Below are 27791 nucleotides of genomic sequence, written 5' to 3'. Positions count from 1 at the left end.
AATTCATCTCCTCGAACTCCACTAATATTCCCTCTGTGATGAATGCTGTTACCGCTCACACACCTGTCCAGACGCTGGGCTCAGGCTCTGAGAATAACATAGCCTCTGGTGACCGCTCTGGCTCTGTTTTCGTGGCGGGCTCAGGCTTCGAGATCTGGCTCTGGGTCTGGAGTTGGGCTGGCAATGTCCTCAGCAGCGAGGCAGACGGACAAAGGCTAATCACACTGCATCGGCACTCACTCCACATACTCTGTGAAGCTCCCTTGAGGACCATCTATCGGCAAACATGCCTTCGATTGCTCGTTGAGGCCAGTGTTATAGAATACACATAGCAAGCGGTTGGGTTGTGGGTAAGGCAAGACAAGAGAGATGCATGACACAGAATGACAAATAATGATAATATTTATTAAACAGAGAGAGTGAGAACACACATCAAATATTAATGTTAACGTGGAAACCAGAAGTGAGAAAACTGAAGGCTTAAATACACAGAGGGAATGATCAACAGAACAAAAAACAGGTGTTTAACTAATAAGAAATCATTACAACTAATGAACTAGATCACAGGCAAAACAGGGACAAAGTAAACCATGACTAGAAATTAAACAGAACAAGACAGTGCTACTAAACAAGGCATGACTGTGATAAGCAACGCCAAGGTCACGGGTTTAATTCCCGGGGATGCATGAACTGATAATATGTATACGTTGAATGCAATGGAAGTCACTTTGGATAAAAGTGTGTCTCAAATTAATAAAAGTTAAATCAAAATAAATGTAATCAAAATAATGAATACAGTGTAAGATCTTGTCATTTTAAACCAAGTTTTTCCTTTTCCTTTATTCATCATCTTGGGCATCCTTAAGCCTGGCTCACACTACAGGAGTTTTAAAATCCTATCCGATGGTAAAATCTGGTTGCAGCACACACTTCAGGAGAATCTTTGCAGATTTTCTTCCCTCAAATCTTAAACTTGCTCACACTACAAGATTTGAAATTCGTGAAGCATCACACACTACAAAATGTTATTAAGATTATCTTGCCAGATTTAGCACGTCACGTGACGTGATCTCACGGGGAAGCGCATGTAAACAAAATGGATAGTGTGTCGCGGCAACTTGCTGTATTAATACTTATTCTTTGTAGCAATAAAAACAAAAGAAAATAAATATAAGCGTTAGCTAGGTGTAGCACAGCAATGTACATAGTTAGAAGATTACATCATTTATATTTTTGTGGTATTTAAATATTGCAATTATTTCAAAACAAATTATAATTTAAACTCACAGCATGTCTATTAGCTATTATTAAAATAAAGACAGTATTCATGATCACATTTCAGTTCTTTATTCAATTATTTTCAACATACAAAAGTATTAAACTGCCAACTCAACATTTTAAAATATTCATTCATTCATAAAACTTTCAAAAGCTTTCACTTTGAACTACACATCTCTTACAGTAACCTCAAATGCCATAGTCATACATTTCAGGTGTTAAAGGGATAGTTCCCCCAAAAATGAATATTTTGTCATAAACAGGTTTGGAACAACATGAGGGTGAGTAAGTAATGACAGAATATTCATTTTTTGGGTGAACTATCCCTTTAATGAAGTTTTGTGCATGTGTGATGAACTTTGTGTATATCGTACTGCATATTTTATCTGCAACTATTCATCCAAATCTTCTAACAACCTGAAATAGTTTTGAGGCTCTGCAGGACCCTGAGGAGGCAGGAGCTTATGAGTGAGCCCTTTCTCCCCACTCCCACTTGGTTTAGGTTTGAGAAGCTTGGTGTATTGTGTCCGTAATGTTGTTGCTCTTGTTTTCACCTCCTCCACTGAAAATATACACTGACACTGACATACACTGTGTTTCCTCTCTAAATTCAACTGAATTAATATATTAAAATATTAGTAATATTATTCAAACAAACTGTGCAATTCATCTTTTGTTAGACCTGAATGTAGCAGATGATAATTGACCTAGATCTAATGTTTACATTTGCTAGCTAGTGCGCTAGCAACTTTTTACACTCACCCGGTAACGTACGTTCAAATCTGAAGCGATCTCTCCCCAGCTCTTCTCTTTGTCGCTCCGGTTGTGGTATTCTTTTGAGGAGACATTAAATAGACACTCATACTGTTGCCACATCTCCACCATCCGTTCTTCCATCTCCGTTGTCCACCGGACTCGTACAGCTGCTTTCGCGGTTGACATTTTCAAAACTTCCTTCAAACCTTCCGTCACTCCCGTCTCCTTGTAGACCTGTCTCTCATTGGCTATTGTGGAAGTACTGACGTAATCATAGTTTTACACCCGATTTATAATCCTAGATATCAAACATGTTTGATATTATCGGGGCGGCCCCGATGTGTCTGCGAGCAGATCGGGAGGTGCAAGATTCGATCTGTGAACGCCTCATTTTACCAGATAATCTGCGCCGAACATCGGAACCGATCGAGGTCCTCGACAAGATTTTTCTCAGATTCTCGGGAGGGGGTAAATCGGGCATAAATCGGCCTAAAACTCCTGTAGTGTGAGCCAGGCATTATTTGTCACAGACCCCTAAAGCAGCAGATATTGTAATAGCAATTCTGACTGTTTATGAAACACTCAGTCTCCTCAGTTTATTATGTATTTTCCTTGATTATTTCTTGTACTTGATTATTATGATAAGTTTGATTTGTTGAGGTTCTTTATGTAAACACTCATTACAAAGCATAGTCAATAGTTATGAACACACACAGATTTTTTGAGTTAAATATCTTGCAAATCAAAAATGACTGATAGGCAAACACAAATGCCTGATTGCTATTGCATTATGAGTTGATTTATTTGGCCAAACAGGTGTTTGGATTGAGTGGATGTAACCTGTGCCATCTGTGAACTCCAGATTGGGAGCAGCCGTATCTTCTGATGGACTTATCACGCAGGGCTATATTTATCTCATCAGCCTCTGTTAATGTGCGTGTGAAAGAAGCAAGCTGTTTTTAGAACATGCAGTGGATGCTTTAATCAATGTAGCAGAAACAAAAACTCATTGACGCAATTGTTTGCATGTTTGATTATCATTGTATCACTTGCAAACACGCAAGTGTAGCAGAAGAACCACAGATACCACGACTGTAACCAGAAAAAGGTGGTCAGATGCTTGGTGTTTGTTTCTAAAATAAAATCAATTAAACTACAGGAGACTTCAGGAGAAAATATTTCTGTAAATTAAGTGTATGTTTTAGATGCTTTGACTGGTCCCCTTTTCAAGTTTTTCATATGCATTTTACAACAAATATTCAATGTGTATTTTAATACATATGAGATCATGGAAACAACATGTACAATAATTCTAATGCAGTTTTAAACATGATGTTTAAACACGTTTTAGAAGAAATTTTACATCACATTGCACAAAGCAGACTTGTAGACATTTTATTCAAATACACTTTAGGGACAATAAAGTACCATATTATTTATTTAATGAGATTATGATGTGCAGCACCTGGGATGCTAGGGGAGTCTTTCAGAATTGTATTATGAAACTGAGACATTCAAAAAGGTTTCTAATTAGATAAAAATGCATTTCATATTTTGGTAACACTTTATAAGGTTCCATTTATTCAAAATAGTTCAATTATGAACTAACAATGAAAAATGCTCCTACAGCATTTATAAATCTTAGTTTATAATAATTAAAAAATGTACTAATACGTTAAAATCAAAAATGTATTTTATGTAGTTAACAATGAATAGTTGTATTTTTATCAACTAATTTTAGCAGTGTTAATAAAATTGATTGCTCATTATTAGTCAATTTTAGTTGCATTATGCATTAAATGACATTAACTACACTCTAAAAAAAAAAGGTTCTATATTGCACCAAAAATGGTTCTTTGCTCGTAATCATAGGGGAACCTTTTTTTGTGCTATATAGCACCAATTTTGGTGCTTCAGTGGTTCTTCAGCGGTTCTTCAGAGGTTCTTCAGCGGTTCTTCAGAGGTTCTTCACCGGTTCTTTGACTAAGGTGCTATATAGCACCTCTGAAGAACCACTGAAGAACCACTGAAGCACCAAAATTGGTGCTATATAGCACTAAAAAAGGTTCCCCTATGATTACGAGCCTTTTTTTTTAGAGTGTAATGGGAGCTTTTTGTAAAATGTTGCCAATATTTTGAATATGGTTTTCATGAAGGGACAGTAAAAACATGATGTTATGTCACCTGCCCATTTTTTTATATATATATATATATATATATATATTTTTTTTTTTTTTTTTTAAGGAATTTTGGTACAAATATGCATGACAGAGTTTGCACGTGAATAATTCAGAACTGACAAATGGATTGAAGGTAGAGTAGGCCGATTTTCTCATAAACACTTTTTGTTATTCCTGTTGCAACTCTCTCCACATCCAGATATCAATCAATAATATAAGTGGTTTAGATATAAAAAAATAGATAAACACATATATCTTCTGTTTGTACATGTTGTTTCTCAGGACCAAAAGATGTTTGTCCAATCATTGCATTCGGTTAGAATCAAAACAATGAGCTTATGCTGCGTTCACACCATGTTGTAATCTTAATTACGAGATGCAACCTGTGACATTGTACTTGGAGCCATTCATGTCTGCAAACTCAGATTTTTGTGTTTCAATGTCAACACTACACTCTCAAAATGCTGGGTTAAAAATAACCCAAGTTGGGTTGAAAATGGACTAACCCAGTAATTGGGTTGTTTTAACCCAGAGATTGGGTTGTTTTAACCCAGCGGTTGGGTTAAATGTTTGCTTAAAACAACCCAATTGCTGGGTTAAAACAACCCAATTACTGGGTTAGTCCATTTTCAACCACACTTGGGTTATTTTTAACCAAGCACTTTTTAGAGTGTATCAACACCAAAATGAATCTGCCGCAGTCAGCTGCTATAACTAGGGTTCTGTAAGTTGTTTTTGTTCATAATTAATGTAAAAGTATGTGCTTTAAGACATGAGGCAATTTAATGCTGTCTCTCGTGACACTTTGCAGACTCTGCTGTGTGTGTTCATGTGTTTTGAAGGAGGCGTGGCTTTGGAGACGCTCTGAAGGAAGGTTGGGATCTTATGCTTTCAAAGCTAGCTCGCTATTGCTAGCCTCTCCAAAATTGCCTACCCTACCATTAAGTCTCCTGAGCTATGAAAGGGCAACCTCTGAATGTTACGTTTTTTCCTGGTTCTGTATATATAAATATATGCACAAATACATGCACATAGAAACATATAGGAGTTTGTTCTGCACGTTTCAATATTTTCAACAGTTTGAGCTTGTGTCATCCTTGCTGGATTTCTAGTGTTTGATTGTGTTGCCTAAATCACATTTCACATCTGTCTAATCTAAAGGTGTCGTTGGAGGAATTTTATTTGCAACACAATGTCCCTAGGGATGATGAAAAGAGTCTTTGGATCACTATTGGACAGAAAAACGATGCTGATTGATCCCTCTCCCTTTATATACCCACGAGAGTATGTGAGCAGTCACAGGCACTGTGCATGTGGATGTGTGTGTTTTCCTAAATAACTGGCTTTCTATATGTCACATCAATTGAATGGAGTAGTGAAAACAGAAGCTCACTTGACAGACTCTCTTTCATCTCTGTGTTGTGATGTTTTGTCCGTGCACTGAATGGATTGTGTGTGTTTGTGTGTTGCAGGTGATTGACTGGATAGAGAATCATGGAGAGGCTTTCCTCAGCAAACACACAGGTGTGGGCAAATCCCTGCACAGAGCCAGAGCCCTCCAGAAACGCCACGACGACTTTGAGGAGGTGGCACAGGTGAGACAACAGATGCATCCCATCTGATTCATCATAACAGATCTAGTCAAGGCAGTCATCCACAGCCAATCAGACTAATCCACATCAATCTTATTTAAGCCACTTATTTTCAGATTCAGAATGAATCATTCACTTATATCCATCCAAAAACAGCCAATTAAACAGTTTCTCATACAATGTGTGCAATAATCAGGTCTTAGTGCATAGCAGCACATCCAATAAACAGGTTAAGAAAGGGGGCTTCCTTTACATTTACTGTCATTTTTAAGGATTAACTGTGAGTTTTCACGTTCCAGTGTGATGCAACAGAAATACTACCCTTGCACTGCCAGACTTTTTATCATTAGTATGAAGTCTGCTTGACACTGCAGTTTATTCTAGCCCAGTGGTTCCCAAAGGGGGGTGTGTGAGATGACAGAGTTCATACGCAAACAAAATGCTGAGTTTTGCCGTTCATTTAATTCGGCCCCACATTAAAATAACATTAAAAGTTATTGTGTGCCACATCTAGTTTGAAAATAGGAAAATGGTAGTTCCATAAAAGGTCACATACATGACATCCAATCAATCATCTTTTAAGGTCAAAACTGACTGCGTCCTCACAAGCAGCGTGTATGAGGTACAATACACATGGGATGTGTCCTTCACACTTTTAATAAAACATCAATTCGTCCCTTGCAATTTTCTCTGGCAAGTGTGTTCACATAGGTATTCATGGGCCAATGTGAATAAAACTAGATTTAAATTCAAAGACACAAAGTAGTCTATGCATTTATTCGCATCTAAAACAAGGCGATATGAACATTATGGTCCGCTAAACACTCTCATGTAATGTCTGTTTCATTCATACTGGAAGCCGGAGGGCACCCTCGCGCAGAAAGTCCACAAGTGAGTAATTTCCACTGCAGGAACTACTTTCCACTTTCTCTAGGAACTAGGGACTTTGTTCCTGTTCACGCAGCATTTTATTTCAACCAGCATTTTTGAAGTGTCATGAAACCCCACTGTTTTATCCTGGTCGTTCACACCTCAGAGTTGGAAAAAGTCTCAAGAAATGGCCGTGTAACGCAGTGAAAAAGTGGGAGTGTGGGGGGGGGGGGGGGGTACACTCACCTAAAGGATTATTAGGAACACCTGTTCAATTTCTCATTAATGCAATTATCTAATCAACCAATCACATGGCAGTTGCTTCAATGCATTTAGGGGTGTGGTCCTGGTCAAGACAATCTCCTGAACTCCAAACTGAATGTCGGAATGGGAAAGAAAGTTAATTTAAGCAATTTTGAGCGTGGCATGGTTGTTGCTGCCAGACGGGCCGGTCTGAGTATTTCACAATCTGCTCAGTTACTGGGATTTTCACGCACAATCATTTCTAGGGTATACAAAGAATGGTGTGAAAAGGGAAAAACATCCAGTATGCGGCAGTCCTGTGGGGGAAAATGCCTTGCTGATGCTAGAGGTCAGAAGAGAATGGGCCGACTGATTCAAGCTGATAGAAGAGCAACTTTGACTGAAATAACCACTCGTTACAACCGAGGTATGCAGCAAAGCATTTGTGAAGCCACAACACGCACAACCTTGAGGCGGATGGGCTTCAACAGCAGAAGACCCCACCGGGTATCACTCATCTCCCCTACAAATAGGAAAAAGAGGCCACAATTTGCACGAGCTCACCAAAATTGGACAGTTGAAGACTGGAAAAATGTTGCCTGGTCTGATGAGTCTCGATTTCTGTTGAGACATTCAGATGGTAGAGTCAGAATTTGGCGTAAACAGAATGAGAACATGGATCCATCATGCCTTGTTACCACTGTGCAGGCTGGTGGTGGTGGTGTAATGGTGTGGGGGATGTTTTCTTGGCACACTTTAAGCCCCTTAGCGCCAATTGGGCATCGTTTAAATGCCACGGCCTACCTGAGCATTGTTTCTGACCATGTCCATCCCTTTATGAGCACCATGTCCCTATCCTCTGATGGCTACTTCCAGCAGGATAATGTACCATGTCACAAAGCTCGAATCATTTCAAATTGGTTTCTTGAACATGACAATGAGTTCACTGTACTAAAATGGCCCCCACAGTCACCAGATCTCAACCCAGTAGAGCATCTTTGGGATGTGGTGGAACGGGAGCTTCGTGCCCTGGATGTGCATCCTACAAATCTCCATCAACTGCAAGATGCTATCCTATCAATATGGGCCAACATTTCTAAAGAATGCTTTCAGCACCTTGTTGAATCAATGCCACGTAGAATTAAGGCAGTTCTGAAGGCGAAAGGTGGTTAAACACAGTATTAGTATGGTATTCCTAATAATCCTTTAGGTGAGTGTATATTAAAATATGACCACAGAGAGAAAAAAAAAAGCATTGTTGGGGGCAACTATATGCATTTGAAAAATCTAAACCTAAAAACTGCCAAAGCGAGGGAGAAACGCTGAAGAACGTTTAAAAGGTCTAATAATATTTTCAATACATTTAAGAGCACTACAGTCTCAAACTACACAGTTTAACAGAGAAAGAATAAAGACTACTTTTTTGCCCATTCTTTGAAAAAGTTCCTGGGACAAATTGTTCTGGGTAGTTTCAGTGGAAACAAGGTTTTAGATGTTCAGTGTTTACTTTAGTTGGGCTCTTGACCCTTGACTTTTTAACATTATCATATATTTGATATCGACATTTTAAATTTTTTTCTTTTAAGATGTATTGATAATTAAGTAAACCCACAGTGCTTCAGTCCAGTAAGTGTTCATCATGAAATAAAGAAGGCATGTGGTTGATTGTGTACAGCTGATTTTTCAGCAAAATTTTGAACATGTTGATCATGTAGAGGCCTTAGAAATTTGATTTATAAGCAGGCTTTATAAAGGTTAATTATTTCAAACAAAAACCTCTTTCTAAGATTCATGAACCTTGTAAACCTTGGATAATTGAGTTACAAGTTCTTACTCATTATACTAACAAGACTTTGTTTCCATGTGGCCTGATAAAATAAAACTTAAAAAAAAATTAAAAATAAGTCAGCTCTTGCCATTGTGTGTGCAAGCTCTAAATGGCCAGTGGCTGGGCCGTCAGAGCCTGAGACTATGAAAATGGAATGTCACAAGCGCTGTTGACAGTCATGGCTTATTAGAACAAAAACTATTAACACTGAAGGAATGTGATTTATCGCTTATCATGGTGCAGTACAATTAGAATCAGATGCTGACACATGTAGGACGGAGTCTTGTGCGTCCCACTAGCACACATCTGCTGTGACTTCCTGCCATGAAAATAAAACATTTCTATCAGGAGCATTTCCTATACTGCACAAATCTCAAACAGACCCAACTAGCCACAAGGAGACAATCCTCTAGATAATTACAGGAAGATTTTTTCTGGTGTCTGTCCCTTTAGAGACATTTAATCAAATGATGTAATAAAGATGTCAACATATGCAGTGGTGGTAGCGCAGCAAACACAAACGCTTCAGAGAACGGGCTAATGTAAATGTTTTCAGCCCACTAGAGCTCCATCAAATGAGCTTCACAGATGGTTTCCTTTACTGTATGGCCAATGAGTTCAGATAGTGTATTGCTTTGACTATAAAGCAATTTCCAAATGCCTCAGTGTTGTAATTCATCCTAAGTACTCATAAGTAGCAACTTGATGTTTAACAAAATTAGGGTAGAAGTGTGAAAATTCACAGTAGATTTTTGTTGTTGTTGGAAAATCATCTCAGGAGAGAGGTGTGTGGTCTTTTTTGGGGAATTGGCAGAGAGGTGTGTCTTTTCAGGGTGTTGTTTCTGCGTTGTGCACAAGACAAAAGCCAAGTAAACATGATTGAATGCTGATTTGATCAGAAATCTGCCCCATTAGATATGCCTCGCTTATACTGTTTTATTGTAAAAAGAAAGGACTCAACCACTGTACTGTATATGTTGACATTCTCCTTATTTGATGGCTATTACTGCAATATAATGGAATGCAGGTTCTGATATATTAGGGGCATTCTTTTGTATATGTTTAGTCCACTCATAATATTAGTCAGGCTTTGTATCAATAAAAACAGCCATAATTCATTTTTTCATGACTGTTTTACACCTCTCGTTGACCCCAAAAAAATTCAAATTCTGTTTTTGCTCCTGTAATATTAAGACTTCTGTATATAAATAACTTCTGTTATGATGGGATAACCTCTGTGGGAACCTCTGTTGTGCAACATTCGGGTTCCCAAAGTCAATATCCCATTAATATTCTACATGGTGACATTGATTTTAGCCTTTCACAACAGACTTATGAGCTCTGACATAAAGTGGGGATGTACTGTACCCTACTGTTCAAAGGTTTGGGGTCAGTATTTCTTTTTTTAAAGATATTAATACTTGTACTCTGCAAGTATACATTAAATTGATCAAAAGTGACAGTAAAGAATTGTATAATGTTACAAAAGTTTTGTTACAATATATGTTACAATCTGATTTTAAATAAAAGCTGCGATTTTTGAACTGTCTGCTCATCAAAGAATACAAAAAATCATGGTTTCTAGAAACATATTTGGCAATATTACTGTTTTACTGTATTTTTGAACTTCTTTCAGAAATATTAAAAAAAATCTCACTGACTGGAACTGTAGTCAGTGTTGGCAAGTCCGCGGTTTTCCTGCGGAATTGGGCTACTTCAACACTGTTGCCGCGGGCTGTTTTTCATGTCCGCGGGTTGAAGCAACCCCAATTATGTGATATTTAGCCCCGGGAATGCGAATTTTAGCAGGCAACCCTGCCAAAAAAACACATATTTTACCCCCCAAACACGATTTTTACCGGAGAACCCCCCATGAAACGCAATTGGGCTTGTTTGGGGCTAGTTTTGAGCAGCAATTGGGTGGGTTTTGTTGTGAAAACCTGGCAACCCTGTTTGTAGTGCTTCTGTAGGAGCCACAAGTGGAATTGTAAGCCATGTTGGCTGATTTTTTTTTGAATATTTGAATAAAAAAATTTGCACCAGTAATCAATGCAATACCATAGCAATCACTTAAAACTCAGCAGCATGACAATGAGTATTCCAGGGGTAAGTGCCATTTAAATTTTACTCAGAACATTTTTAAATCTAGTTACTGAATGCTGTCATGTACAAACTGAATCTGAATTAAATTCACACTTTTTGTCATCTTAAATAGGATCAAGTCTTGCTAAACTGAAATTTGTTAAACAACATTGCGCAGTATTAATCTGACAGCACAAAGACGAGACAAAGATCACTGTTCACTAAGCCCTGACTCTCTCATCCACATAATTCCCCAGAGATGAATAATCCATAATAGTCTGGATGACAGATCGCCAGTCTTAGTGTCATGAGAAGGGCCTGAGACAATCTGACTCCGTCTAAATAAGTGCAAGGGATTTGTTTTGGCTCAGCCATTATTGGTATACAGTGAGACATATGCAGCTTTTGTTATTCTGACATCTGCTTATTAGACATATGATATCCAAGAACAGACTGACGAAGATGAAGAGATGAGACACAAACACCCCTAGAAACTTTCAGGCCACATTCTAATGGAGTGATGGATTCATGTGTCATTTGTCTTATGTATGTACATGTGTGTACAATCAATTCAGGAATGCAGCATATATGATAGATTTTTAATGCTGCCAACTGCTTAGCAGTTATATATCACTCAGTGTGGTAAAAACAGTGAGCTAGTTCATGCGTTCTACTGTAAAAATGTTAGGCAGGTTTATGGTATGCTGTATGTAAAGAAAGCAAAGAAAATAAACAGAACTGGAAAAATAAAGATTCACTTCATCAGTCAACTTATCTAATCACAGAATGAAGATAGGATTGATATTACACGTAAAGTAATGCAGGGAATGGCTAAGATCCTATTTTCATTAGTGTCTTAATGACTGAATGAATCTACATTAAACGTGTTAGATTTGGAGTACAAAGTTTTGGACAATTGGAATAATTAAATGCAGCCTTATTGATCACAAGAGACAGGTGAAGTGAATAACACTGATTATCTCTTCATCTCGGCACCTGTTAGTGGGTGGGATATATTAGGCAGCAAGTGAACATTTTGTCCTCAAAGTTGATGTGTTAGAAGCAGGAAAAATGGGCAAGCGTAAGGATTTGAGCGAGTTTGACAAGGGACAAATTGTGATGGCTAGACAACTGGGTCAGAGCATCTCCAAAACTGCAGCTCTTGTGGGGTGTTCCCGGTCTGCAGTGGTCAGTATCTTTCAAAAATGCTCCAAGTAAGGAACAGTGTGAACCGGCGACAGGGTCATCTGTAATCTTTTCATTTGTGTCATAAGTTGATATTTAATATGAAAATTTAAGCCAAGAGTTTGCATATTTGGAGAAATATTGATGGATTCTCATGTTTACTTCAAAATTCTGTAGAGAGGAGTGATATATTTTCCATTTTTGCCCAAAATGATGAGAGGTGAACATTATGGAGCGCTAAACACTCTCAGAAAGTCCACAAGTGAGACTCTTAAAGTCATAAAACTTGACATTCCAGGAAATTCCATGTATGGACAAAGGCATCCCGATTCTCGACTAATCCAAATATCCAGTGGCTTTTCAAGTGAGGATTGCTCACTTATCTGTTGCCTGGCTACCAGTTTCTCTGTAGCTGGCTAAGCGCTCTTTTTGAGCAACGTAAACACAAATTCATAATAAAATTAAAAGAAAAATCTGATCATCCTCTATAATGCGGTCGTTATTTACGTCTCATATCATCAGGAAACGACTGACGCTTTTGTATGACATTCCAAAGAGCGGCCGTTATCAGCCCCACGGTGGAAAATAAAACCAGAACCATACCAGCAAGTAGTCTTTGGATTAGTCGGGAAACGGGATGCCTTTGTCCATATAAGGAATGCTCACCTCCCATCCTTTTGGGTAAAAAGGATTTATGGAAAATATCACCCCTCTCTATAGAAATTTGTAGTAAACATATAAGAATCCATCAATATTTCTCCAAATATGCACACTTTTGACTTAAATTTTCATATTAAATATCAACAAATGAAGAGATTCCTATCACTTTAAGTTTTCTCAGCTTCTGATTTTCTAAAGTGCTCTTATATATAACTCTTAGTGATAAGAAAACAGGATCTGTTCCGTTTATTAATAATGTCTCCTAGATTGTTAAGACAAAAGGCTGAGAAGCTTATAGATTGAAAAGATAAAAATAGTATAAAGCTCATTGTTACTCTCATATAATAATTTACATAATGTGATTTATGTGTCTTTCGCTCGACTGCTGTGTGTTTGGTGTTTACTGTCACCATTGAGTCAGTTGACAGCTTCCTGTCTCGGGGCTTTGGTCTGGAACACATCTTCTTCCATAACGACAAATCATATTGAGTTCACGTCTGATGTGTGACCGCAAACATGGTGGCAAATCCACAGTGATACAGAGACATATCCTGAGTCAGGGTAGATGGCATATTTCATTTGAAAACACACAAAAGTGTGAAAGTATGAAGTTTATGAACTTTTTGTATCAGCATGGCTTAATTCGTGTGGACTCAGCTAATGTTTCCCAATGAAATAGATTAAATCTCTCATAAGAAATGCAATGTCTTAACTGTGTGTTTAATGAAGGATTGAAACCCTCTAGAGCTGTAAATGTGTTCTTGTTCTCCAGTCACAGCAGGTGAATACACATGTAATTATCTCATGTTAATTAGCCGACCTCTCGTTGAAGCATCTTACCTGATGTCTGACAGTGAGGAACAGTGTGCACTGGGGTAGAGCCCTGCGCGGGACTGTTTTCTTCATCCCGCTCCCGCCCGCACCCGCCGAATTTCTGACCATTACCGCCCGCTCCCGCAACGTATGTGTTACACTCCCGCCCGCTCCCGCAATATGTATGTCCACTCCCGCCCGCACCCGCAAAACTCCGAGAATTTATTCCCGCACAATAATAGAGATGCATTGATTTTGTGTCTTCTCCCGTCCCGCAGGGGGAAAAAAACACGTATTTGTATTGATATTATTAAAGAGATTCATGGGGTTGTTTGTTTCGTTTCCCTGGCCTGCATGTAAAAAAAAAAAAGGCCAAATACATTCAAATATAATTTCGTTTTTATCAAAAACTTTGCACATAAAAATAGACTGCTTTGCAAAACAGAAAACAGAACCCAATTCGTCGGTCAGTTCCGACTGAAAGGAAACCTGAGAAAACATGCTTCAACAGAACGTAATGTGAACACAAAATAGCAAACGGACATTTAGAAACAATCCAATTCCACTCACTAAACTTCTATGTATTGTTTGTCAAAAACACCAAACAGTCAACTTGACCTGCAGGGAGTGCTGAGCGTTTTTGGTGAGGTATGATCAAGTAACTTAGCTATGTATTTGCCAGCTGCGCAATATGTGGAGACATATAACGTTATACCGCATGACTTTGCCTACCAAAACAATTGAGAAACTTCTCCAAATGTCAGACTTTCCTTGCTTAGCTTTTGTGCTGTAAATACCTCGTTTGAGGTTCTTTTCTACATCATCTATTGACATCTTCTCCATCATGTCGTTAGGCAACCTCCCTATCCCGCCGATTCCCGCGGTGATTTTTTTAGCCGCCCGTTCCCGCCCGCAGCAAAATTCAAACCGCCCGCTCCCGCGAGATTTACGTTGGGTCCCGCGGGACCCGGCGGGACTCAATCCCAATGCAGCCCTCTACACTGGGGTGACAACGCTCTTGTCTCAGCAGCCAGTGGGCCACTATTCCTCTGTTTTTGGCTATGTTAGGGCCACAAGGTGATAATCCGTGATAACTGCTGCTTCTGATGGGGTTTGTGCCGAGTGTAGTGGGGTGGAGTGTGCCAGGCTGCGATAACTGGCTGCATTCATTCTACGTGCATGGGAGGAAAATGTTTTATCACCATAAGAAAAATTAATCCTTTCATTTATTTAGTTGTGAGATAGCCTATGCAATGTGGTCTGGGATTTCTATTGGGATATTTAATTTCCTTATTTGTTTGGGGGGGGGGGTGTTATGCCAGAAGGCTTTAAACAAGACATAATATGTATATGTATGACTTATCTGAATATGTAGAAATTATCTGTGTTCGGATAAAACCGGAAGTGGGCAGGGCTTTGGCCGGAAGTTCATAAAATAGCATGAGAAGCCTGTTTTAATTGTTGTTGTTTTTGTAATTACAGTATAATTATATTTTGTCTTTAATTATCTTCTAATTCAAACAATAGCTAATACTAAATGTAAAATAAAAGGAAATAATCTTTATTTTCTATTTTACTGTAAATGTCCCTGTATGTAGTAAAGAAAATTATTGTTAATCAATTTACAGGTTTTTACTGAAGCATTTACAGTCTTTATCGTTCAAATTACATTTTATACAGTATATGATTATGTATACTACCATTTAAAAGTTTGGGGGTAGTAAGAAATATTGTGAAACTGTTTTCTACTGAAAATATTTAAAAATGTAATTTATTCCTGTGATGCAAAGCTGCATTTTCAGCATCATTACTCCAGTCTTTAGTGTCACATGATCCTTCAGAAATCATTCTAATATGAAGATTTGGTGATACTTTTCATAATACTTTGATGAATATAAGCAGAATTTATTTGGAACACTTTTCTTTTGTAACATTGGAACCATCATCTTTGATCAATTTAATGCATACTTGCTGAATAAAAGTATTAATTTCTTTAAAAAAATCTTACTGAGCCCAAACTTTTGAAAAAGTGTATACTGTATATATATATTTAGATATTACCACTTTTTCAGTGTTGAAACGGAATAGTGTCAAAAACAAGCAATTTAAAAGGGTCTGTAAAAAAAGAGGTCAACATTTTTTTTTTTTTTTTTTGTAAAAGTAAAAAAGTTAAAAAATAAATACTAAAAAAAGTTTGTGCTACAAAAGTAGAGAATGTGATCCATTCATCACAACACTCAACATTAACTTACAATCACTTCCTTTTGCTCTGGTCAGGTGTTAATATCAGATGAGAATTGAATTGAGCTAGGGTGTGTTTCCCATACAATGATGTACATTGAGTACAGAGTATAATGCATCATTAAAGAAATAAACTAGCAAGTCACGACTGTTTCCTGAAACCTTATTGTCAGAAATTTGTCGTTCAACCACGTTGGTTAATGATGTCCCGCAGGTGGTGGAGTAATAACTTATTTTCATGAATCCATTTGAGATCAAATTAAAGGTGCAGTGTATAGTATTTATGAGGATCTATTGACAGAAATCTAATATAATACACTGTTTTCAGTGGTGTATAAAGATCTTACATAATGAACCGTTATGTCTTAGAATGAACCATTTCTATCTACATACACGCGGGTCCCCTTACAGTGAAGTCGCTGGTAAAATGCACAGTGCACCTTTAATGCTAGATTTGTTGCTATAAATTAAGGACATGGCATCTGAGGACTAATTCTCATTTTTCTCAGTTATTTATCTTTATTTCCAGATTCAATCATAGGCTCGTTCTTGCATACTAGAGCACGTACGCACATACACACTCTTCTTTAAAGTGCTTGTCACGGTGTGACTTTTCCTGGGGCGGAACCATAGTGGCAGAGATTTGTTCCGCCCGGATCAAACACCACTACTTCCGGGTTCCCGTCCCCGCGCAAAAAAATCATAGAGAATCGGCGACAGGTGCTCCAATAAACAGCGCGATCTCCGGATTGGGTGAAGGGGAGGTAGGAGGAGTACAAAGAGGGCCTCCAGAAGTCAGTCGGGGGTCAGTCGTTGCAGCGGTCACACACAGCCGCAGCTGTTAGTTCCGGGTCGGGCTCAAGCTGAGCGTGGTGGTAGCCACTTCCAGCCGTTGCGGCGAGAGGATCTGGGCATCTGGGCAAACAAAGGATAACACGAGGTGGATATTGTGGACTGAGCGAACAAAGATCCGGAGAGCTATAAAGAGAAGAAAAGAGACGAGGCTGAGTATAATACAGACCGAGTTTTGCATTGTGATTCAAGTGTCAAGTGTGTGTCCGATTCTGAGAAGTTACATGCAGGACAGTTGCCGGAAGTGCTAATGAGCAAATCCCTTCGGGAGAGAGAGCACAGCGGTCAGGACGCGAGCCAGACACTGGAAGAGAGAACAAGACGAGCACACGGGTTGATCAATGTGTGAGTACCCTGAGAAACGTATACAGTAACAACTTCATCGGAAGTTTATCATCTGTGAGCCTTGTGACGTTGAAACTAGGAAAACGAGTGGCCCCACCGCGGAGAGTGAGCGTGGGAGAGCCAGAGACGGCGGACAGTGAAAGCCGCCGGGGTGGTGTAGCAGCAACGTCCTTTTCGTTGGTTCTTCGCTATACCAGCGCTTACGCGATCCCCCCAAAGTGGTCTCTGGACCTTAAGTACACCTGGTTAGTGTGTAGAGTGCCGTGGGTGAGTCAGCATCTTGACTTTGAGAGTGTACACTTGGAATCTGCTGTGTTGTGCTGTGTGTGTGCGTGTCGTCCCAGAGACCATAATCCAGGCTGACCCACTCTCTGGGGAAGGTACGATCCCGAAGCTGGCGGAGTAACTAGCCCTAACCATTCACGCTGTGAACCTCACCCTACTCTCTGTCTCTACGGGGGTAGCACGACCGGAGCCAAGTAAGCACTCTCTTGAATAGCCATTGATACGTGCTTGTGTCGGAGGAAATTGTGTGTGCGTGTGCAGGGCCCGAGGAGAGGAGAGGGGAACGCTACATACTCCCGGAGCAAAGTCATACTTACCTGCACTTACCTATGTGAAACCACCTGGAGAAGCGTCCGATCCAGCACCACCGTCGTGGTCAAGCCCCCTTGAGCCACCGCTATCACGGAGCCTGGAGCAAGGAGAGAGAAACGGATGAATCGTGTCTACGGAGTCTGTGAGTGATATCCATTGAGCAAAGTCATACTTACCTGCACTTACCTGTGTGAAGCCATCTAGAGAAGCGTCCGATCCAGCACCACCGCCGTGGTCAAGCCCCCTGAGCCACCGCTATCACAGAGCCTGGAACAAGGAGAGAGAAACTGATGAACCGTGTCTACAGAGTCTGTGAGTGATATCCTTTGAGCGAAGTTATACTTACCTGTATGCCAAACAAAAGTCCCAGTATTGACCCAGATCCAGCGGATGCCCCGGAGGTACCGACTTCTATGACACCGGCCCCTTGATCCATTCTGAAAGGAAGCCGTCGGAGCACGCCCGAGAGAGAGAGGTACCCCTGTCGCCCCGTTCCCCTGTACTTACCCGTTCTACCCCTGTGTTCAGGAGAAGGAGCAAGGCGTGGCGTAAATCCCCCGAAAGGTCCGCCCTGGGAAAAAGAAAGAAAGAGACAAGTGAGCACATAGCAGGACATGGAAGCCAAACATTGAGAAAAAGGACGAAACGACTTATCTGAGGTTCTCCTGCGGAGAGAGCCGGCGAGCTCGGAGGCGGTGTCCTCACTCTCCAGTCCTCTTGGATTTTAGCCCCCTCCCTTCCCCCCAATTTTAAGTAAATTAATAAAGACTTGTAATTTTAAACTTTCCTCCGGTGTCCTCGTGTGTCTGGTCGTCTGGGGTATCGCTGGGAACCTCCCCGAGGTGAAAAATAAGGGAGGAGCGGGACTCACGCGGTCCGCTCCGACCTGTGACATGCTTTTAGTGCTTTAAATCTCTTGACAAACTAAAAGAAGTAAATGACATTTCTTCACATATGAAATAAAAGATATAGATTGTACTGAATGTCAGCTTTCTTATTTTGCTCAAGATAAGAATTTATTAAGTCCATGTCATGCAAAGAAGCCATGGCAGATTCACTATTTACATGGCAGAATTTGCGAGCGGAAAGACCATTCCAGAGAGGAATCCTTTTATTATATTTAAAAAGCTTGTGTGCTGCTGCAGGTCCCTGTGTGTGTAATAATAATCGTGTAATAATCGTAATAGAGTGTACGTGCGTTGTGCACCCGCCTATAGGCACATATTACTAACGCACCCTTTGAATAACACAAAAAATACTGCACTATTGACTTTAGACCAGACCAGACCACTTTAGACTTTAGGTTTTTGTTGGTCAATGACGCTGTTCTTTTCAGTTCCTCAAAATAGCAACTCTCCAACAATGCTCCTGAACACACCTGGTTTTCAGACCAGCACGCGTGAGTGCATTTGCTATTTAAACAACGTGGCGCTGAACGTGAAAATGAGAACTGCGTCGGGTTGAAACTAGCAAAAAACACTTGCATCGCACCTGGCTTCGCATTGCGCCGGGTGTATTATAAAGACCTAACTTTGCTAAATTTTCAATGTTGTTGTAACAGAATTGAATCAACATTAAACTGACATGAGCAGAATAATGACACTATTGTCTTCTGTAGAGCTACTTTACAGCTGAAATTGAATTGTTTTTTATAAATGTATGTATTTTACAACAGTAACACGGTTATTTTCTTGTTTATTAACGTGAAGCTGCTTTGAAATCTATAGCATATACAGTGCTATATAAATAAATGTGACATGACTAATATTTTATCAATATCTGGATTTCAATGAACATTCATTGATTGGGCTTCGCCATGTTTTCTCTCTCCCGGATCAGAACACTTACACTAATGCAGATAAACTCCTGGAAGCAGCGGAGCAGTTGGCCCAGACGGGCGAGTGTGACCCTGAGGAGATCTATAAGGCAGCGCGACACCTGGAGGTCAGGATCCAGGACTTCGTTAGGAGAGTGGAGCAAAGAAAACTACTGCTGGACATGTCCGTCTCCTTCCACACGCACACTAAAGAGGTAAGACTGCTCGCTCACACACATACCAGGTGGATGGCAGAGGAATGCTGGGAGGTTTTGCTGAGCAGTGCCAGATGTGCTACAAGAGAACATGCTGTTTACCTCTCCAGCTGCCAATCAGACACTTGTGTGAAAAGTTAAACGCTTTTGCCATTACGTAACGTATTACATGTTTAAGGCCCATTGCTGCTGCAGTCAATAGCAGTGATTATTAGTGATTTATTACGCAGTAATGTGACAGAACGCTACATCCATCACCTCATGCGCCCTGTGTTTGAGAAGGACAAAGAGAGTAAATATGTTGGAGGGTTAAGTGGCACAATCCATCTTTCTGGGGCTATTTGGTGCTGTGCTTGTCTCATGCAGCTCTACCATGAGCAATAGTTTTGTTGAAATATGGGGATTGTAGGCCTCTGATGTCCTGATCTCTCTCTCTCTCTCTCTCTCTCTCTCTCTCTCTCTCTCTCTCTCTCTCTCTCTCTCTCTCTCTCTCTCTCTCTCTCTCTCTCTCTCTCTCTCTCTCTCTCTCTGGAGACTAAGATCTTGTAAAACACACTTTAGGGCTTTTTACACTTAAAATAGTTAACGCTGGGTCATTCTAAACCCGTGTTAACTGAATCCTGAGTAATCTTGCTTCACTTTTCACACTGCCCATAAAATACCCAGGGATAACAATTAATCCTGGGTGTTTATAAACTGACGTTTCACGTTGTACATTCCTATGCCCTGAGTTAACGTTCTGATTTGCATATTTGCAGGGTCAGTGTCATTGATTGGATGAAGGCAGCACACATCCTGTTTACATAAAAGCTCTAGCATTGCGCATCCTTGTATAGCCGACTGTACTATCAAGTTTATACTGAATGGATACTTCACTCCAATTGTTGCATTTTCTGTCTGCATTTGCGTTTTTCCTCTCAAACGCTTAATTTACTCTTTTTTATAGAATGTGCAGTGTTTCCGTGACTGTACAAAGCATGCAAATATGTACGTGATTGGTTGGCTGTTGCTAAGCGTCTAGCTTTAATATTCTAACACTGCATCATTTCACACTACAAGTTTGGCACCACAATGCGGGGTTAACAGTGCAAAATCATAACCCTGGGTAAAAAGCAGTGCCAACCCCATAAAACGTTCCTGTACCTGGGGTTAAAAAACGGGATTAGAATGACGATAAACCAGGGTTATTTATTTATTTCAAGATGAAAAACTACATGCTTTATGTAAGTTTACAATATTCATGAAATCAGTTTTGTTGAAGTGTTTTAAAGATGTATCTTGTGCTCACCAAGGCTACATTTACCGTTATTTGATAAAAAGTACATTACATACAGCAATATTGGGAAATATTATTACAATTTTAACTGTTTTCTATTTAAAATTATTTTTAAATGTAATTTTTCCTGTCATGGCACAGCTTCCTTCAGCAGTCCTTCAGAAATCATTATAATATGCTAGTTTGGTGCTGAAGAAACATTTCTTAGTATTATCAATGTCATGCTGCTTAATATTTTTGTGGAAACCATGATACAGTTGTTGTTTTTTCAGGATTCTTTGATGAATAGAACATTCAAAAGAACAGCATCTATTTGAAATAAGTTCATTTGAAGAAGTTTTAACATTAATTTCTCATAATTTTTTTCTTAAAACAAATTTCTCATATTTCATGTTTCATTTAAAATTCTAATTCCTGAGGATAAATTTAAAAAAGCCAAAATGAGTCTATTGTTGACATACAGAAGATATTTAAAAACAACCTATTATGTTTTGGGTTTTTTTACATTTTCAAATTTCTTTAGTGTAATGTTGCTGTTTGAGCATAAGTTAGAAAGCACAAAGTCCCTCCAAAAGTAGTCCTTCTTTATATCAGTGTGCATTGTTTCTGAACTCAAAGGCCTTGATTGTAGTCTTGACTTTTCTTCCGGGAACAAATACAACACAACATTCCTCATTTAAATAATTTCCGAACAAGGCATATTCAAAATAAAGGGGCGGGGTTAGTTAGTTAGTTAGTTAGTTAGTTAGTTAGTTAGTTAGTTAGTTAGTTAGTTAGTTAGTTAGTTAGTTAGTTAATTAGTCTAAACTCATTTCTGAAACACGCTCGTCACGCTTGACCAATCACAACACACTGCTCCAGCCGACCAATCAGAGCACATTGTGCTTTTCAGAAGGAGCGGCTTCATAGAGACAGGAACTGAACAAACAGAGCGTTACTGACAGACTGGGAAGAGAGGTGCTGCAACAATGTCAAATATGTGAAAAATAATGTGTTTTTGATCATTCAAGCATGGAAACATATTCTAGTAAACCGCAAAAACAAAATCAAGGGCATAATACAACTCTCATTTGTGACTTTTTTATTTTAAATTGAGTAGCGTGTAAATAGAAATAAATAACATACTATTTGGTAGTTGTAATAACTAATTTTATCCTTGCATTTTCAATTATGTGTTATTACCATGTAATATATCAAACAGCTGTAGTTTCTAGTATTTCTTACTCATGTAAGAATCAGAGTTGCTCTTTAATCTGTGAACTGTGTGAATTTTCTGTTTGGTTAAATGTGTTACAGTAGTGTTTATACACAGCACATTCCATTCCATGAAAAGAGCTACATTATGTGAGCTGAGGCTAACATCAGCGGTTCTTGGCAAAAGGAGGTTCTCCTGCAGGCCAAAGTTTTACAATGTTTCACACTGGCCTGGAGAGTTTCTCGACCGTCCTACTGAAAGAGACTCCTGCATCCAGAGGTCACCACACAAGCCCTTGAATGAGCTCAGGTTTAGCAGCACTCCAGAAACACTTCATTTCAGTCTGAAAACACACACACACACTTAAGAATGAGGTGAATGTAGCCTCTGTAAATGCTTTAGACAGAGAACAAACTCAACAGGAAAAATATTCTCAATTCTACAGTTCAAACACCCACTCATACTTCAACAGTTGTATAATTGACCTTGATAGCACACGTATCTATTTGATGTGTGAATATTAAAAATACATAAATAAATGGCTTTACTTTACAAGATAAACAATAATAGAAATAACTTTTAATTTTAAAATGTAATGTACATAAAATTTGCATATACAATGGAAACAGCCCTATCTGCCTTTTTCCTACGTCCCATGACACTTTGCGTGAATTATGGGAGTAACTTCCTTTAAACTGTAAACTACTGTAAAGTGAAAGGCTCACTCTATGAATGGAATAATGAGCTTTAAAAAAAGCTGGCTACAGTAAGATTATACTCACACTTCAACCATCGTTGAGACACTACCAAGTGTCTGTGGAGCTCATATGGGGGTAGATTTGTTGCATTATTCCAAACAAATAGATTGTTATCCACAAATAAATGTAAAGAGATTCACAAAAATGAAATAAATTCACAAATAAATAGAATGAGATCCACAAATATATGCAGGAGTTTCACAAAAATGAATTAGATTCACAAATAAATACAATGACATTTGTGAATAAAAAAAATATCCACACATATGTTTTTATGTTACAAACACAACTCTGCCCTGCATTCATTTGTGAATCTCTTCCTGTGCATTTGTGAATCTCTTCCTCTGCATTTGTGGATCGCTTCTTGCACATTTGTAAATCGCAGCACAGCGCGTGGATTTTGAAACATTTCTAGCGTCTACACTCAAACAAATCCACAAATAGGTAGACTCCACCCACCGTGTACTTGAGCCAATCATATAACGGCCATATTGTGCTGACCAATCGTAGCACATTCTCGCTCCAACCAATCACGTTTTGGCCAGAGCCGTTAGTTACCACTCCCATAGACTTAAAGAGTGTCATGGAGTGACCAATAATAGTTCTTCCAGCATTGAACCCTGAACCCCATTCATTTCAGTGTAGGTTATCTCAAGCACACTCCTGGCAAACTGATGAAATTACTGCATATTTTGAGATTTTATGACATTAGTTGACCTCTCAGGAATATTGATAGAAGATGTATTTTGTGAAGCACGTTAGAGGTAATGTTTAGTGTTATATAATATATCGTTAGACTTCAGTTAGATAACGTGAGCACCACTGCAACAGCTACTATATCCAGATGCTATCTGTCATTTCAACAGTTTTTAGATTCTCTGAGATCTTTCAGTCAAAAGCGTCTATGAGAGCTCCGTGAACTACGTGACCGCGCGTGCCGCAGGGAGATGAGAGCAGGTAGTTTTTCAACGCCTCTGACTTTACTCATTAGTGCCACACCGCTTTTTATTGTTTGAATTTCGTTTTAAAACTTAAAAAAATGTAAACGCTTAGACTTTGTTTCATATCAAAAGCAGCTTGGCAATTTGAGAGCGAGAGACGCGCGTGAGTGACAGAGAGACGGAGGAAGAGCAGGGAAAGGAAATGCAGCTGAACGTTTTAAATAGCGTTAAAAAAAAGTTAGTCTATGTGTGGGAAACACTGTGATTGGTTATTATTTTCAACAGAAATGCCCGCGATTGACTACAATACTCAACGATGTAATATCATGTTGTACTGTCATGACCCAAATAAAATGACCAGATCACTCAAAAAAAGATTAACGTTGTCTTTTCTTTATCTCTCCCCAGAATAAAATGCTACTGTAAAGCCTAATCGAAGTCAATGCACATATTGTGTTAATATTCGACAGAAATCGCTGCAAATACAGTGAAAATGCTGTCTATCCTGCTAAATCCTATTAAAACAGACTGACAGCGCGGAGATGTTTAGAACTAGCGAGAGCTCTATGGCTCTAGTCAGCACAATATGGCCGTTATATGATTGGCTCAAGTAGACGGTGGGTGGAGTTTACCTATTTGTGGATTTGTTTGAGTGTAGACGCTAGAAATGTTTCAAAATCCACGCGCTGTGCTGCGATTTACAAATGTGCAAGAAGCGATCCACAAATGCAGAGGAAGAGATTCACAAATGCACAGGAAGAGATTCACAAATGAATGCAGGGCAGAGTTGTGTTTGTGACATAAAACATATGTGTGGATATTTTTTTTATTCACAAATGTCATTGTATTTATTTGTGAATCTAATTCATTTTTGTGAAACTCCTGCATATATTTGTGGATCTCATTCTATTTATTTGTGAATTTATTTCATTTTTGTGAATCTCTTTACATTTATTTGTGGATAACAATCTATTTGTTTGGAATAATGCAACAAATCTACCCCCATAAGCTCACGTCACCGTCTCGAGTGCAGGCAAGACAGGACAGAGTTTGTGAGTGATTTCTTTATATTATATGGTTTGAATGTAACCACATGGATATAATAAAATGATCGGCAGTATGTGAGTTTGATTCATACATTGATAGTTTGTGTTATTTATATGATGCTTAGCACTGCTGCAGTTCATATTAGTTTCCTCTGCATTATGTTGATTATTAGGAACAAGAAAATATATTATTTGTCAAATTCGAATGAAGTTTTAGTAATTTTTGACAGTATAAGTGAGTTTAATTTGTTGATAGATTGATCGTTAATCTAGTTAATGTTTTAATGCACTGAGCACTTCTGTGGTTTATACAACAACACTCTCCAACAGCAGAATGTCACTTTTAATTCTTTAATCCTAGTCAAATTAGAATTATATATTAGTTGTATATATCACTTGCGTTTTCTATAGATATGGCCAGACGTGCTGTCTACCAATAACATTAGAACAACAGCACTGGAACGCCCACAAGCGCCTCACAGTACAGAGACTAGCGACATACAGCGGAAAAGTCGCTGGCGGTGTGAACGGGGCTTTAGTGCGGTTCATTTGAGGAAGTGTGAACACTGCCATCTGAACCCTGGTGTGCACCAAACAAGTCCGCAGAAAAGATGTGTCTCTGTCCGCTTCCAAACCAACTCTGATGTGGTTCAACTGAAATATGAACGCAAAACACGGACCACAGACAAGTAAACAAACCAAAAACAGGACGTGATGTCACAAGGTGCGACCCTAAAAAGGACAGAATGCTCAAGCACACCATAGACTGTAAAAAAATATGGACGTTTATGTCCGTGACGTCACCCATAGGATTCTGAAGAGCCGTTTTGAAGTGTAAAGTAGGGACGAGCTGGCCGTTTCCATCTTGTCAGCAGGATAACAGAAAATGGGCAAAGAGGCGGGACGTGGGTGGAGCTAAGGTGACGTGATGACTAACAGACAGCAGATAAATGGTTATCCACCTGTCACTCAAAGTGGCCACGCCCTTAATTATGCAGGACTTTAAAGCTTAATATAATGTAAACGAATGAGTTATAAAAAAAATCACCCCCCTCACAGTTGTCATGAAGGGCAAAATTAGCCGTATGGACCAAAAGCACAATTTTTACCAGACTATAAACATGTGTTTTTCTGCTGTAAAGTTGGCCATTTTAACATGAGCTCAATGAGTTTCTGCTCCTTCTGGAGCCTGTCCCTAGCGGCCAGTCAATGAATTGCAGTTTAAGTCACTTCTGTATTGGCTTCAAGAGAAACTGTGGAGATTGCCGCTTGAAGCAAACCCGTTTTTTCTCATCATAGTTCGGTACAGGAGATCTTGGTTTGTGTGTGTGACGGAGGGATTCCTGCCACTGTTTTGACTCCTTTACACAGTTTATAAGCTCTTCACAGTTTCTCACATGTAGGCTACACACATACCCCATACATTTATCCCAGCACACAGCATTGTTTTGGATGTTCAGTTTGCCAAATATACGTAATAAAACCCGACCAATCAGGTTGTGAACGTATCCCTATGCCTTTAGGTTCGGTGTTAAAATGCCAATGTGAATGCAAAGTGGACCAGGACCTTTTTTTTGTTCCGAACTAAACAAACCAATCCAACTGAACACACCCCTAGAGAGGCATATCATGTTGACTATGTTTGAAATAAATGTAAAGCAAAAACTCTTGAAGTGGCACGTAGGCCGTGTTTGTTTCTGTAAGGGATATCTGTATGTCTTTGCGGCGTGGTTTGGTTTAATGCATCCATTCTGTTTAGCTTTTCCCTAGTGTGGGCGATTTCCTGTATTGTAAAACTTGTCATACGTGTTGCTGTTCAGAGCTCTTGTGTATGATTAATATGAATAATATTCCTGAGTGTGTCTCAAACCTCTGCTGAGGGAATCATCTATCATGAATATCACATCCTCCTGTAGAGCTCCTCTACGCCTGCAACATGTTAGAGTTAAACAGCACCAGCCTCCGCACTGTAGATTGGGAAACGCCTTATTTATCATTACAGTCTCTCTTTTTGCTTCTGGCAGAGTTAGGGTTCCCACGGTCATGGAAAACCTGGAGATGTCAGGGATTCATTACAAATTCTTAAAATGCCATGGGAATTTTTATAGCTTTTTTTTGTTTCTGGTCATGATCAGTTATGATCAACAAATAGCTGTTTGTGAATTTCGGGAATCATTATCAAATAATCACAAATGTCATAGCAAGTCATTACTCAAAAGGTGGAAACACTGTAAGGTCTTACAAAGAGGGATTTGTGTTTATCAAACATGCCTGTGTGACTGATACTCTCATCAACAAGATATTCAGAAGTTAATTAGTTATTAAAGAGCACCTATCACAGAATGTTGAAATTTACCTTTCATGTAGAGTGTAACATAGATCTAAGTGAACAAAAACATCCTGCATAGTTTTGAAATATGACAGTACACCGTATTTATAGTTATTTTCTTTCAAAAGTAAGAGTCGACTCTGAGTCATTTTTAAGAATCGTTAGAAGACCGAAGCTTTTTCTCTGACTAGATGACGTCAACTTGTCAAGTTATTTGAATACGATACGCCCACTTATTGCGCTCCAAGACGCCAGTGAAAACTAGAAAACATCATGGCGACGAGACGCTCTGTTCTGAAGTGCGACTCAAAAGCAAACTTTTTTCATCTGCCCAAGGATGAGCATTTGAAGACTAAGTGGCTTGAAGATAAACCATACATCGTCGCGATTGAGTGTTTATTAGTCGTCAAATGTATGTTTCGCGATCTCAGGAAGCTTTTATTATGGACTTCTATTATGGCACATGGTATCTTCTTCGTCTGTCTGTACATGGACTACATGTGCACAGAGCGCCCTCCGGCTGCCAGTATGAATTGAAAACAACACATAAGAGAATCAATCGCTCATGATTAGGCTATATCTGCACATTTTGAGGAAGTATTGAATAAAAAATACTCCTCTGTTTAGAAATTTGACACAGACATATGAGAATCTATCAATATGTCTCCTCATCTGCACACTTTTGAACTAAAA

At 39.1% G+C, this 27791-nt stretch overlaps 1 protein-coding gene across 1 annotated transcript in view; it reads left to right on the top strand.

Moving 5' to 3' along the window:
• kalrna (kalirin RhoGEF kinase a) overlaps positions 1-27791 on the top strand; it is a 203067-nt gene that overhangs the window by 22212 nt on the left and 153064 nt on the right. The window contains exons 8-9 of the mRNA XM_079822059.1: positions 5687-5809; positions 19362-19553. Coding sequence (XP_079678185.1) covers positions 5687-5809; positions 19362-19553 — 315 coding nt within the window. The remainder of the gene's footprint in view (positions 1-5686; positions 5810-19361; positions 19554-27791) is intronic.

Source organism: Gobio gobio (assembly GCF_949357685.1).
Source record: "Gobio gobio genome assembly, chromosome: 7".
NCBI lineage: Eukaryota > Metazoa > Chordata > Actinopteri > Cypriniformes > Gobionidae > Gobio > Gobio gobio.
The sequence above is the reverse complement of the archived record's forward strand: the minus strand, read 5'-3'. Positions and strand labels throughout refer to the sequence as shown.